At 42.6% G+C, this 15,027-nt stretch overlaps 1 protein-coding gene across 3 annotated transcripts in view; it reads left to right on the top strand.

Moving 5' to 3' along the window:
• Positions 1-719: 719 nt before the first annotated feature.
• Positions 720-15,027, top strand: part of clpb (ClpB family mitochondrial disaggregase) — a 31,897-nt gene continuing 17,589 nt past the window's right edge. Inside the window, exons 1-6 of one of the 3 annotated variants that reach the window (XM_025055035.1) lie at positions 722-1,131; positions 1,546-1,858; positions 2,004-2,055; positions 4,220-4,306; positions 10,931-11,034; positions 12,459-12,587. In XM_025055035.1, the coding sequence (XP_024910803.1) occupies positions 988-1,131; positions 1,546-1,858; positions 2,004-2,055; positions 4,220-4,306; positions 10,931-11,034; positions 12,459-12,587 (829 nt within the window). In that variant the 5' untranslated portion in view covers positions 722-987. Of the gene's footprint in view, positions 1,445-1,545; positions 1,859-2,003; positions 2,056-4,219; positions 4,307-10,930; positions 11,035-12,458; positions 12,588-15,027 lie in introns of all 3 variants that reach the window. The other 2 variants (XM_025055036.1, XM_017032162.2) reach the window with 2 other exon arrangements.

The following is a 15,027-nucleotide window of genomic DNA, read 5'->3' as shown; positions in this document are numbered from 1 at the left end:
GCTAAATTTGACCTAAACATTTACAGCAGTGGTGCCAAAGATCATACTAAACGAAACCGGGTCAATCTCTTTCATGGCTACTGGTGTAGAGTATGGTAGAACTGTCAAAGAGAGAAAAAATAAGAAATAATATTCCTAAGGGTAAGTATATGTAGCAGGAAGAGTCTTTGTATTGTAAAGTTTTAAAGCTGGGTTTTTGGATATAATATATACAAATGTATATACGTTTCTAATGATTTCTATAATTTTGGCATCGACTTTAAACTCACTCTAACATTGAGGTATAGAAATAATCATATGTAACACTAACATGAATAATTTGTTGGTCAATACCAAGCAGACGGGCGCCATCTGGTGGCCATAGATACCTTTCAAGAACCGAGTCTTCAGACAACGAGAAAATACATTCCTACATTTATTCATCATCTGTTCCCTGGAGACCAAGATCATCCAATAAAATGTGGCTAAATTATTTAACGCAAACATTTTTTAGACTTCCAATTAACTTCTAACATTACTATTACTAAGTACTTCTAATAGTAGGACTACTACTAACAATAATAATTTAGTCATGCTTTTTGCTTAAGGGCGTTATTTGTTCCTACAAAGGTATCTGTGAAGTCAAACACAAACAGATCGTGTTGCGTTGCTTTGCTTGATTAAAACATTACACTGAAACGCTTTCAACTTGGTTTCAAACGGAAGTGACGTCACTGACTCGCGCCACTTCCCACGAGGCCAATGGAACGCAGAAACGGGAATGGAAGCGATCGATAAACGACATTTCCCGGCATGCTCTTCGGGTCCTGGTGACATCCTTGGTGCATGAGGTGTTGTGTTTTCGTTCAGCTCATGTTTATAGAAATGTACGACTGACTTTAGAGGAACAGACTGAAATAAGCGGAGCCTTGGATATCGTTTCACCCCCAGCTTTGATGTCAGACTGAAGAATCGCCCACCGGTTATATTTTCGGTGAGTTAAGTGCCATGTTATCATCTGTACCCACCAGGCTTCTTGCGCGAAGGTCGCGCAGCCTGTCACCGTGTAGTCGCGTTCTCCAGACCAGCACAGGCGGCGCCAACTGTCAGAGCATCCGAGAGTCACCTGCGCAAAATAACCGCAACCCCCTGGTGTCCACCTCCCGGGTTTCCAGGAGGGGGATTTTGGCCGAGGAGGCAGCTGGAACCAGTGTCAATCCGTCGGTGCAGTATCATCACCTCGCCCCTAGATGGCTGTCCAGTTTGGAGAACCGCCGGAACTCATGGGCAGCTCTAGCCAGCAGGGGTCGCCACAACAATCGTTACTGGGAGGAGAGCGGCCGCGGCGAGAAAGGGGAAGGCCAGGAAACAGGTGGAGGAGCCAGACCGTTTGGAGCAGCCTCTGCCGGTGTGCTTTCTGCCGCAGCTGTGGCCTTTTGTTTAAGGAAAGAGTCGGATAAGAAAGGTAATATTTTTTAAAAACATTTCAAATGTCACTCTCTATTTTTTTTTTAATTCTACACATGTATCCGAGAGTCACCTGCGCAAAATAACCGCAACCCCCTGGTGTCCACCTCCCGGGTTTCCAGGAGGGGGATTTTGGCCGAGGAGGCAGCTGGAACCAGTGTCAATCCGTCGGTGCAGTATCATCACCTCGCCCCTAGATGGCTGTCCAGTTTGGAGAACCGCCGGAACTCATGGGCAGCTCTAGCCAGCAGGGGTCGCCACAACAATCGTTACTGGGAGGAGAGCGGCCGCGGCGAGAAAGGGGAAGGCCAGGAAACAGGTGGAGGAGCCAGACCGTTTGGAGCAGCCTCTGCCGGTGTGCTTTCTGCCGCAGCTGTGGCCTTTTGTTTAAGGAAAGAGTCGGATAAGAAAGGTAATATTTAATTTGTAACGTATTCACTTAGTTGCCGCTCACCACAAAGCCCACAAGAAAATATATAACTCAAACGTTGTACACGTAATTTTGAAATGTTTTACTAAACATTTTGTGAAACATTGTCCATATTTTCTCTTTCAAGGCGAGAATCTTCTGGAAGCAGCCAGGACGAACAATATTGAAGATGTGACCAGGTAGCACACAGGCTAGGGCTTCTATTAACAATGAGCAGTTTTACACATTGAAAACTGTCGGTGTAGAATACAGGATATATGTTTGTATAAGTATAAGTATGCATGTGAATATGTATACTGATAGATAGATATGTATGTAGCTAGATAGACATGTAGCTAGATAGATATGTAGCTAGATAGATAGACATGTAGCTAGATAGATATGTAGCTAGATAGATAGACATGTAGCTAGATAGATATGTAGCTAGATAGATAGACATGTAGCTAGATAGATATGTAGCTAGATAGATAGACATGTAGCTAGATAGATATGTAGCTAGATAGATAGACATGTAGCTAGATAGATATGTAGCTACATAAATAGATGTCTACATAGATAGATGTCTAGATAGAGAGATATAACTTTATTTATCCCTCAGGAGTTAAGATATATATATATATATATATATCATAGAAATCAGTGTAAAATGGATAAATGGATTTTGCGTCCATAGTCTTACACTTAACCAATGAAAATAATTAGATCTAACAAAAAAAGATAAACACATCTGAATAAAAGCCAACTGCTTTTCGTTGATCCAAATAAGTAGCAATTTTTCCACTTACCTTAGCTTTTTTTTATTGCTTCCGTGTTTTCACTTTGTTCACATTGGTGTTCTCACTATTTTTTCCACTAGATTTTTTAGGTCCCATGGTGATTTATGAAGTAATAAATTATTATTATAGACGGAAAACGTTGTTGGGTAGGAGATGACCTGTTGTACTCCTCAAAGTAACCACCAGGTGGAAGGAAGGGTCCATTAGTTGCACGTGTTTTATATGTCAGCTGCTAGTCTGTGTGATGGAGAAAAAGAAAAGAAAACCACGTTACCAGTCTCGCTGAGTCTATCACAAATCGCAGTATAGAATAAATAATAGAAATTCACACCCAGAGGCCTGACAATAGCTTGAACACGATCAACAGTTATAATAAAATCAAATTAAACATCCAATATGCCATGTCGGATAATAAGAAAAAGTTACAGTACACACACTCTCATCACGACTCTTAGTCTGCTTTCCTATAAATAAAGCTGTGTATCATTGGATATTAACGCTGATTATTGTCAACCTCTATATATTTTTTGTGGTATTTTAAAGGGGCCTTTTGTGCACTTGTGTTGTCGGATTTTCTCCACCTCAAGCCGTGTACTGGAGTGTGTGCATACACGTGTTTTGTCCGTGTGTGTTCTTCAATTGCGGTCTTGGGTTACCTGGACCTTTGTGGCAGATGGTGTAGGTGAGAGTGCAGAGGCAGACAGTCAGCAGGTCACAGATGTGTTAAGTGCTTTGCTTGGCTTCGTCAGATGTGTCTGCTCAGATGTGACTGAGGAAAGAGAGGTTCTGTGTTTTTTATATAATGACATTATACATTTTACAAATTTTACATTTTACAAAATTAAATTCCGGTATTAATCAGGAATGTGCAAAGGTCAGATTTTTTTTCTTTTTTTTTTCCATCAGAAGGAGTTGAGGCAGCAGGAGTCTTGTAGCTTAACTGCCCTACGAGGAGTTTTTATGAAGCCGTAGTTGTGAACCGTTGCCTCTGATCAAACTCTGATACAGCAGGCAGTGAAAACAGAGCTGAGTGCAGACCAGACAGAGGCCACAGTGTTGACTGTAAACACTCACACTGTCTGCCTGATCAGCACCAGGGACGGAGATCGGATCACTTACTCTGTCTCACATACACACACAAACACACACACACACACATACACACATATTCTACTACAGACCGTGCTGCAACACTACCTGATGTGAAACCCTAGGGGTTAGAACTTAACACACACCTGGCGTTACACCACCAACACTAAATGGCCAATGAACAAGTGTCACCCCTTTTTATGAAGACAATAATGTTGTGAAGCCTGGGTTCAAAAATAGAATGCTTTGGATTTTAAAGAAAAAAATAATAATCCAGACATGGAATTTCTCCATGTTGTATAGTAAACCAAAAAGTGACCTATTTATATTTTAAATTGAAGATGTTATCACTAGCAAAACACATTATAGCTGATTACAGCATAGCACCGTCCATTTCTTATATACAGAATTCAAGCATTTTTTGAGTTACATTTCTAAAGAAAAAAAAAATTAAATTATAGTAATTTTCCGATTGCAGGATGCTTAAGGAAGGCGTGGATCCAAACATTCGCCATCGTCTTGGTTGGACTGCGCTGATGGAGGCGGCCATGAACCGACGGCATGGGTCTGTTTTACACACACACACACAGAGAGAGAGAGTCAAACTTCTAAAATCAACCCTGTGTTCTTCACCTCTGAGACCTAGACTTAAATGAGCATATGTTAAAACAGTAACACAGTGTACTGGAGTCATGCAGCTGTCTGCATCACTGAGCTTTTCGAACATATGTCATGTGTGCCCCTCCCACTCTCCTCGTTACAGTAGTTTCCTCAGACGTGCAAAGTGTGACTTTCAGACCGACAGACGGTCTTTACCCCATTCCCCCATCTCTGTGTCCCGACAAATTAAATTAGCCTCCTGGCCCCCAGAACACACAAGGCAGAGAGGGGCCGAGGTTAAGGCCGGGCCAAATCCAATTTAGAAGCTGTGTGTTTTTTTTTTTTTTACATCCATTAGGACTTAAGTCACTTTTTTTTTTGTCCAAGGGCCTCACGGGTGCGTGAGAAGTGAAAGATGAGATTTAAATATTATAATGGTTTAAAAAAATGAGCTGAATCTAAATGTGAGTTAATTCAAATAATTGGAGAAGTTATAAATAGAGTTAATTCAAATAATTGGAGAAGTTACAAATAAATCAATCAATCATTCAGACAAATGGATGGTTGGTTTTTAGTCACCGAAAGAGGAGATTGGTAAAGTTTATCTGTGTTCAATTTGGATGAAAGAAATAGCTGCTGTTTGGTCATTGTTACTCATATTTTTCTGCTTATGCTTTTCGTTATCAATACTTTTATTATTGTTGGCTGTTATTGACTTTGACGACCATTTTGTAAAACATTGAACACAAGGGGAGTGGTGTGTGTTGGAATAGTTTGGATTATCTATTTTTTTTTTTTTTTTAACAATTAAACTTTGACTTGACTCTTTGCAGGGACGTTTATTTTGACAAAACACACGAGGACAATTTGTTCATTTGGGGACATTTCGCTGGACGCCACTGAGTGAGACTTTCAGTGTATGTGTGTGTGTGTGTGTATCTGCGTGTGTGTGCGTTATGAGTGCTATAACTCAGCGAGGCAGTGACACTCCTGTGTTTAATCCTGTCTTCCAACCCCCCGATGAGCCGTCACTGCTGTAGGGGAAGACAGACCATCGCTTCACACACTTCCCTTACACACACACACACACACACACACTTTGTTTCACTTTTTAGGTATTTACACAAGTGAGAATGTGTCTCTCTGTGTGTGTGTGGATTCATGCATAAAGAATTACCCGTACAGACAGACAGGGGGAAGTTCATACTAAATATCTTCTGGGCCGACTGTCTATTACTCAGTCGCACGCAACTTTATTTGCAGCCGATAAGTGAAAACACAGGGAGCATCACTCACCAGGAAGGTGTAGCTCCGAGCTACAGTGTCGGCATAGATGTTATTGGTGAGTTATTTCACTGCTCCCTCACTGTGTATTTGTAGTTCGCTGGTCCAGAAGTGATAACCAAGGTTCAAGAGACTTAATTCATCAACACCGTGTCGCTTTAGTGTCTCTTTCCTTTGACCGGACCCAGGGAAGTTGGAGATGCTGGCCATATGAGAAAATCTGGGTTAGCGTCAAGGAGGGAGGGGGTAAGAGTTAAGGGTGAGACGTGTGGGGGGGGGTGGTATTTTCGTAGCTTTGATGTGCGGCTACGTCGGGGAGGCCAAGGGCTTTGACCAGTGTTTGCGCTCTTTAACACACGACAACCCTTCTCCATCTCTCTTTCTCTTTCTCTCCCTCCATTCTTCCCTTGCTGCGTTCACGTGCACAATGAGCACTCAGCCAAGTGAAACGCCTGTTGACCGTTCCGACCTGTCGGCTGAGCGATTTGATAGGGAGGGTTGGGTACAGCAGCGAGGGACAGAGGGAAGGAGAAGGACGAAACGGTTGAGTGGGATTATAGGTGTGGGCTCGACTCGTGTAATAACGCAATGACTTTATACGCATCATAACTATCATTACAAACAAGTATGTTTTTTTTTTTTTTTTTTTTTTTCAAATTTACAAATCGATTTATATTAGCCGCTAAATATATACTGTATATATAAAAAATCAAGTTCCGCCCTTTGCAGATGTTGTATCATTTCTCAACGTCATTGTCTTTCCTCGGCATCTGCCTGACCCCAGGTGTGGACCAGGTCAAGTGAGGTGCAGTGTCTGGGCCAGGTGGTCAGAGACATGGATGGTCAGTTCAGCTCAGGTGTCTTTTATAGCACAGCAGAGACGGAAGTGTCTGTTTCCTGCCTTCCCTCCGGGGCAGGATGGGGAAACTTACACCAGTCGCCTGCTGGTAAATCTTCAACCCTGGGCATCAGATGTGTAAATGAATGTATGGCCATAATAAGTCGGACTTTTAATGGTGCAGGAGCAAAGTGAGGAGGGAACTTGAAGTAAAAAAAAAAAAGTCCAGTTGGATGTTGTGGACACAAAGGTTTATTTAATTTTGAATTCTAATTTTTTTTTTCCTTAATATCAAGGATTCTCTAATTTGGCCTTTTCTAAAAATGAGCATTGAACCTAATAAACCTCTACTGGCCTTAGGTTGAACACCAAATTAGTGCTGGAACCTTCCTCCTGAATGTCCTGAATAAAGTTAGTCACTTGATCAGCAGTTAATTAGCAAAACAATCAAGTGTTTTTAAAAGCTCATTAGTTTTGGCAGCGTCCGGACTAATTAAATCTCTCTTCTTTCATCTACGGTTTGTTCCTCCCTCCTTTCATCTGCTCCTCCTTCACGTCGTCCTCCTCCACCACCAGCTCCTTTGCAGTTCTCCTCTGTTTTATCCCTCCATGTTTACCTTTCTGATGCCATTAACCCCACACACACAGCTCTGCCCAGCCTCGTGTGACCAGCCATAGTCTGAGTTGGTCTGTATGCGTGTCTCAGAGGATGCGTGTTTACAGAAGTGCTTGCAGGGATGAGAGGAGAGCCCTCTTCGGGTCACCCCAGTGGCCTCCCTTGATGCCCTCGGTCACAGTAATACAGTAACAAAAAAAAACAAAGGGGCCCCCCCCCCCCCTCGACCCCTCTTCGTTCTTTGATATCAGTGGGCAAGGTCAGAAACAACTGTTCTCAGCCTCGTTCGCCCACAGGAAGCTGCGTCCTCTGACCAAGTCGAGCCCAGTTCTCCTTTAATTTTTTACTAATACTAGAAGTTGTTTGACACGTTTCAGCCAAGGTTCATTTTTTTCCCATGCCCCTGAAGGGTGAGATAAAGGCTGTTTTGTGAAGGTTTTTTTTTTTTTTTCATATTCATATACATCAAACAGCTGACAATTTCAGACCATTTAAGATTGTCATAGTCTAGTACTTCTCAAATAGTAGGGCTTACATTACATAAAAGTACATTGGAGAGATATCATAATCCCAATTTGTGTATATTTTAAGAAGTAGAGCCAGGTCAGGGTTCAAATACATTGAAAACAAAACAAAACGCAACTAATTACATACGTAATGAATAGGGATGCAGCGATTATTCAGTCGACGAAAATGTCCTTTTATCACCAAAACAAAACGGCTAAACAGGAAGTTAGGATGACGCAAGCAGAAAGCGCCGCCGTCTGGACGTATTTCAATATATCTGAGAATGACCCAAGGATAGCGATTTGCAAAACGTGTAATGCTGAAATTTTAAGAGGTCGTGCAAACAAATCCAAACGGCCCGATCGCTATGCTGAATATGAGAGGAAGGAAAAGCCTGTATGCAGCAGAAGCTAGTCTTTGCTGCATACAGCGCAGACCAGGAGTTCCCCCTCGACATTCACTTCTTGCCCCGTTTGAGCAGCTAACTAAAGAGACCAGCTCCTCAGATGCAACTGTAGCTAAAAGCGTCTTCTAAGCAAAGAGGTTGCGATGGACTACGGAGTGACTACTTTTGGTGTTTTGGTTTTCGGCCTCGGTTTCCTCATTTTTGGTTTTCGGTCGCAATTCCTAGTGATTATTATTTACCAGAGGTGAGACCAAGTCATTGCTTTGCAAGTCACAAGCAAGTCTCAAGTCTTTGCACTCAAGTCCGAATCAAGTCTCAAGTCAAAATAGGCAAAGTCCGAGTCGAATCCAAGTCAAGACTGAAAAGTGTCAAGTCAAGTCCCAAGTCCTGCCGTTTCTGTTTCGAGTCCTTTCAAGTCCTTCCACTCACTGCCACTCGTTTTTTTTGTTGACCATATCGTAGTTTTTAAATCCGAACTACACGATCGTTGGTATCATTTTCTCTAACCCGCGCATTGTTCGACAGCTCTTTCTCATTGGTTGGCCCGCAATTTGATTGGCTCGATATTATCGCGTCAAAACAACGTGGGTCTAATTTGATTGGATGTTGTGCCGACAGCACGTACAATGAGAGATACAGAGAGCGCTCCTCAATAACTTACTTTATAATCTTTGGGTTTTGGAGAAAGTCTTGAGTCTTGTCGAGTCAAAGGGGCTCGAGTCCAAGTGAAGTCACGAGTCATTGATGTTAAAAGTCCAAGTCGAGTTCCAAGTCTCTTTACGTTTTGTCAAGTCGAGTCTAAAGTCATCAAATCATCAATCAAGTCAGACCTCGAGTCTGACTTGAGTCCAAGTCATGAGACTCGAGTCCACACCTCTGTTATTTACCTCCTGTTGTAATGAGGGCTGTTTATTCAAAATGAATATTTCCATTCACAGATTCAAACAGTCTGTGTCTATCCATCCTCACCTTAATATTTTGGATGACGTTTTCCAGTCTAACTTTTTTTTTTTGCTCTTGGTCCATTATCAAAGTACTTTTGTTTGATAAATCTGGCCTTCATCTCCTCATGACCATTACAGTACCATGTGTTTCTTTTCTATTTTTTTTTTTTTTTTAGGTCCTGTGACAGGTATTTTATGTGCTTCTGTTTCTTCCTCTTTTGAATTGATAGTCAGACTGCATCAATGGCAGGCAGCAGAAGACTGGCAGGGTTCATGTTTCGGCCATCACCCCTGTTTTCTCTCCTTGCCGGTCTGCACGGCCCACCTAACTAGCTTTTGTGTGCACGTCTGTGTTACAATGTCAATGCCATTGCTCATGATCACGGTTCGTGTGCGTGACGTTCATGTGTGTGTGTGTGTGCGTGTTGTGCAGACAAAGAGACGGTACCTGGAATGTCCAATGGGTCACAGTTAGTGGTGTTGCCGAGGTTCTTGTGTTTGTTCTATAAGGCTGTACGCTCCAATGAAGGGCTGCATTCAGACTCCTGCTACAGCACACAGACCCCCCCCCCAGACCCCCCCGTCCAACTATACCGGAAACAGGCCCGACTTTTGGCTCTTCAGTGACTACGCGTATGTGCCGAAAAGTGAATGAGTGTGTGGCGAAGCAGAGAGTTTGAAAAAACGAAGTGGTGGTCATTCACAAACGGGATATTTCCTTTTTACGGACTATATCAGATATACTTTAGATATACAGATATACATTTTATTTTTGTGGTATTTGAACTGAGTCTGATGTTTAAGTATGTAAACTCTTTGTCTACTGTGTCACTCCCGCCCGTTCCCTGCAGGGTGTGCTGTAAACGCGTTCTGTTCCGTTAATAAAGTTGACCCAACATTAATGTTTGATATAAGAAACGCACAACTTTAAGGCGTGGTATTAAAGTAGTAGGAAAAAGAAATATTCACCCAATGACCAAGTCGTTGACTAGGGCTGCGCGATTGATCGGAATTTGACTTTGATTACAATTCTAGCTTCTCACAGTTCAAACAGATCAATCGAAATAAAGCCATTATTTTTGCCTTTGGCCCTGCTTGTTTGTGGCTGTCGTTCTGTGATGTTAATGCACTCTGCCCCGCCCCCGAAAACAAACAATAGCTGTTTCCGGAATCAATCACTCACTCATTCCCTACTCCCTGTTTCCTACATAGGGTCTCAGACACTACTTGGGTGGACAGTACTTACGTCATTACAACTCGTCACAACTGCAATGCATGATGGGATATATTGCTTGAGTAGTTTACACTAGATTTTGCAGTCCTTTTAGGATGCATGGAGTGCACTGTAGTGGACAACTTCTGCTTGTGTGGACCCGCAACGGGCTCATTTGACCATAAGGAATAAAATTGAAGTAAAAAAAAACAGTAGATCAACATTTATAAAAAAAAAAAAGAAAAGAAATGTTAGGTAGACACACTTGATATACCTATCAGGTTTAACGAGGGTTTGAAATCGTCAGTTTCTATACGGCTCATTTGACCATAAGGAATAAAATTAAAGTAAAAAAAAAAAGAAAACAGTATATCAACATTTATATATATATATAAAAAGAAATGTTAGCTAGACCCACTTGATATACCTATCAGGTTTAACTAGGGTTTGAAATCATCGGTTTCTATAGTATGTCGAGCAAGCAATACAACTAAAAAGTGCAGCCCACTGCTCCTGTGTGTCCAGTCAGATTCAGCGTTTCATGGATGGGTTTCACTCACGGCAGTGAAACTGCGCTGCCATTGTTGAATAAAATTGTTGAGTTTCTAAGGAATTACACTTTTGAAGGAAATTATAATAATGTTTTTCTTAAATAAACACAAACACAATAAAATAAGGTGACTAGTGATCGAAACATTTCCTTCTTTTGCATAATTCCGGATAACGTTATTATGCCTTTTAATCTTTATATTTCCTTTTTTTTTTTTTTTTTTTCCTTCAGTGTGATCAAGGCTCTTCTGGAAGCCGGTGCTGATCCAAATGCTGGCGATCAATTCAACAATGTTTACGACACATCACGAGAGAAAGGCATCCACTCCCTGGAAGGTAAAAAAAAAAACAACTGTTATTTGCATATGTGCGTGTGTGTGTACAGTTCATATATTACACACATGAATCCTAACTGTTAGACAAGACATTACGAGGCATTATAATTTGCATAAAAATTTGCATATGTGTTCACTTATGGTTTCTTCTTTGTTTTACATGTTAAATGGGGTTTTTTTTTTTTTTTTTTTTTTTTTTTTTTTTTTTTTTTTTTTTATCCCCGTCCCTTTTGTACTGCACAAACACTCACTACGCACGCACAGACCCCTCCCTCAGTCTGTGTTGGGTTTCTGCAGACATATTTATATGGGATATGTATATTGCAGACATTTATATGGCTGTCAGGTTTGGGTCCACGTGGGGCCAGCGTAGCGTGGGGAAGCGTTTCCCAGACGCACACTGATGGATGGGCTGGGGGGGCCTGTGCGACGCTTTATTGGGTTAGCTATGATTATCCAGCCCTGTCTCTCTCTCTCTCTCTCTCGCGCGCACACACACAGCAGAAAGAGACCGTCAAAGCAGCAGAAAAAGAGTAGAATGCAGGGAGGGAGAGAGAGACTGATGAAACAAGGAAGAAAAGGGGGAAAAAAAAACACAAAAAAAACCAGAGGATCATTGAAAGATAAAACGGGATAGGAAGAAGGACCGGAGAGAGGATGCACCAGTGAAATGTCAAAGATGGAGGAGAAGACAGGAGATGAAGATGTTAGGAGTGGTGTTAGCAGGGGAAAATGATTGGAGGAAATGGGTTGCATGATGGGAATGAGAGGGAGGGAGAGACAGCAGAGAGGAGGAGAGGATAGGAAGTCAGGAAATGGATGAGACAAAGTTATTGGGGAAAGAGGGAGGGGTGAGAAGGAGGGATGAAGATGGTGCAAGTGATGAAAGGGATTGATGGATGCTGCGGAGAAGAGGAAGGAGGCGGGGGGAAAAAAAAGGAAATAAAAGCAACAACGAAGGAGTGGCACAAAATGAGTGCTCTTATGAAAAACACATGGAGAGAACGACAGGCTGTGATTATTATTATTATTATTAGGAAAGAGGCCGAAATACACAACTCCCATTATTCTGGTCATGTTGGAAAGTTGAACATGTGACTGTGAACAAAAACACAACTGTGATGTACAGTATATATCCACTGGGGCTTTGTCAGTGAATAAAAAAGTAAAAAAAAAAATTAAAAAAAAGAATATATTGAAGCTATGAGTTAAAAAAAATCATGTGATAGTTAATTAACTGTTTTATTAATTAAAAATAATAATAATAATGAAAATAATATTTTTTCTCCTTATGAGTTCTTTCTGTAGGGAAGTTTCTACAATGAATTTCAAATTAACACCAGCCGACCTCATAAGCTGAAGTCACAGTTAGTTTGTCTGTTTTGATGTCTGACGTCCCGCACCTCTGTCCCCCCCCTCGCGCAGTTCACGTGTCAAGAGAGGACGAGTTCAGCAACAGGCTCAGCAGCCGGGCTGGTTTCCGTGGTTGCACCGCGCTACACTACGCCACGCTGGCAGATGACCTGCTCAGTGTCCGCATGCTGCTGGAGGCTGGTAAGTCGCAGCTGAACCAACCTTCAAATTGAGGACAAAATGTCCCATCAGGAAGAAAGAAAAAATGCAAATTGGAAATGTATGCTGTATACTTGCGAACGCTTGATGCATTCAGTTCTAGCTCCAGTTGGACTGACAAATCGTCGTCGTCTGCGATGCTTGATTATTTTGTTCAATATGGATCACGACGAAGTTGCATTTATCTTTATATTTCAGAAAATGAAAAGCCTGTTTTTTTTTTTTACATTTTAATTGAAGTATAATTACATAATATTTTTGTAATTCCAGCATCAAAGGGAGCAGATGTACCTGACTCATTATACTAAACCTTATTGCACTCCGAGGCTTAAACGCTACGGGCAACAACGTGGCTCTCAGCCCTCCAAAAAAAGCTCTCCATGTATCATCATCCTAACACTTCCACCCCTGAGTAATAGAAACAGTATTACAAAGCTCATTTGAAATTGATCATTTGTTTACCCCCCCCGCCCCCCCTCTCTCTCTCTTCACCCCCCCCCCCCTTGATCATTTGTTTCCCCCCCCCGCCCCCCTTATCTCTCTGTTCCCCCCCCCCCACTGCATTTGCACCTGTCATTGACTCAGCGCTATACACTCACACACATCTCAGACCCCCCCGAGGGCAGTGTATCCCCCCCTCAGTTTGCAGGCGGGTGGCTCTTAAACAAGCTATGCTCTAGTTGAACTATGACCTGTGCACAAAAAATGCCCCGGGCCTGACTCCGCGCACGCTCACAGGATGTGTGTGTGTGCGTCTCATTGTGAGTTTCTATACACACTGTTTCAGTCAGAAAAGAAAAAAAAAACCCAACAACAAAATATTCATTTATTCATGTTTGCCTTTATCTGTTGTGTTTGCTTGAGTTTGTACACCCTGCTTGAACTTGATCTCCCCTGACATTTTTAGTTGCTTTTTAGGCTGATGGGCTTTTAATCTAAAAACACTTTTGGATCAAATAACCCAAGCACTCCCACCGTCCACGCACACACACACAGAGGCCAGTAATAACGTCTTGTTTATGTTTATGATGGATTGGTCCATCCATTTCTTCGGTGTCTGTCCGTCTCACCCCTTGCGCCGTAAGCACTCTGTACGCTTAAACAAATCACCCTCGTCTAACTCGATCTCAGTGTCCCGCCGACGCATTTTTTTGAATTAAAAGGTACGAAATTTCACAAAGCAGAGACATTCGTTTTTTTTAAGGACAATCCGATTTAAAGATGCCCGTCGCTTGTTACTCGTTCGACTGGACGCCTGCTGCCCCCGGCGCCGCCATCGCGAGCAATCACAATCATGACGTCATGGACTTTCAATTACGGACACGTCGAGAAGTGCGCGTGTTTCGTGGAACATTCCGGCCCTGCGCCAAGTCTCGGATGGCAATTGGGGGAAAACTTTTTTGCGTAATGATTGGTGTTTTTTCCGAGTCCGATATTGCGCGTGTCGCGTGAACCGCGTTGGTCTTTGTTCGTCTTCGGCCTGCTATCCATCACTCTGTGAACGTCATCACCAAAAACCTTATGAACTGCCACAGCTCCGGGACATTTGTGTGCATTTGGATGTGTGTGCGAGCCGTCTTCCTCTCATCAATGTGTGTGTGTTGTTGTATGGTAACTTCTGTGCGTGCCGTCTTCCTCTCATCAATGTGTGTGTGTGTGTTTTGTTGGTCGTTGTATGGTAACTTCTGTGTCTGTCTTTACCTTGTTATTTCCCTTGTGCTTGTGTGCCGTCCACATTACTCTACTAGCTGCGGGTTTTGCTCTTTTGGCCTTAGCCGGCCCTGCGCACACATCTCCATCCATCACAGTCTCCAGGCCCACCCTCAGGCTTCTGCTCTGCCCTCAGTCCGTCTCTCTCTCCCTCTCTCTCTCTCTCTACCTGACACACACATGCTCACAGACGCGCACAATACAGATACAAGGACGGACACACGCACGCACACGGACAAAGAGCAGCAGGGTCTCTCTCTCTCTCCCACCAGCTGCAGTGAAAGAAGAGGAGGAGGAAATGGGAAAGAGGAGGGGACTCCTAATAGGCATAACTAAAGCACTGTTAATGAAGGGATCCCCTGTGTGTGTGTGCGTGCGCGTGTGTGTGTGTGTCCTTTCTGTCTGTCTGACTGTTGATCCTGTTATAAAGTGCTATGGCCCAGAGGGTTGGCCTGATATTAAAGCCCTAAATGATGCAATTTATTATGTTGCGTGTGTGTGTGTGTGTGTTTAGGTACTTTATTGCTTTCTCTTCCCCATGTTTTTGGTGGACGGGGAGGGGTTGGCAGAGTATTGTTGTTGGAATCGATAGCTTTGTGAGCAGGTCACAAAATTTAGGGCTTTATCGATAATCACCGCGGTTTATTATTTGTCTCTGCGGTCACTGCGAGGAACAGACAGGGGCGACAGCTGCTTCTGTACGAAAAATATA

The sequence above is a fragment of the Cynoglossus semilaevis genome, chromosome 4, assembly GCF_000523025.1.
Source record: "Cynoglossus semilaevis isolate Cse_v1.0 chromosome 4, Cse_v1.0, whole genome shotgun sequence".
NCBI lineage: Eukaryota > Metazoa > Chordata > Actinopteri > Pleuronectiformes > Cynoglossidae > Cynoglossus > Cynoglossus semilaevis.
Note: the sequence above shows the minus strand (reverse complement) of the source record. Positions and strands in the feature narration are given on the sequence as shown.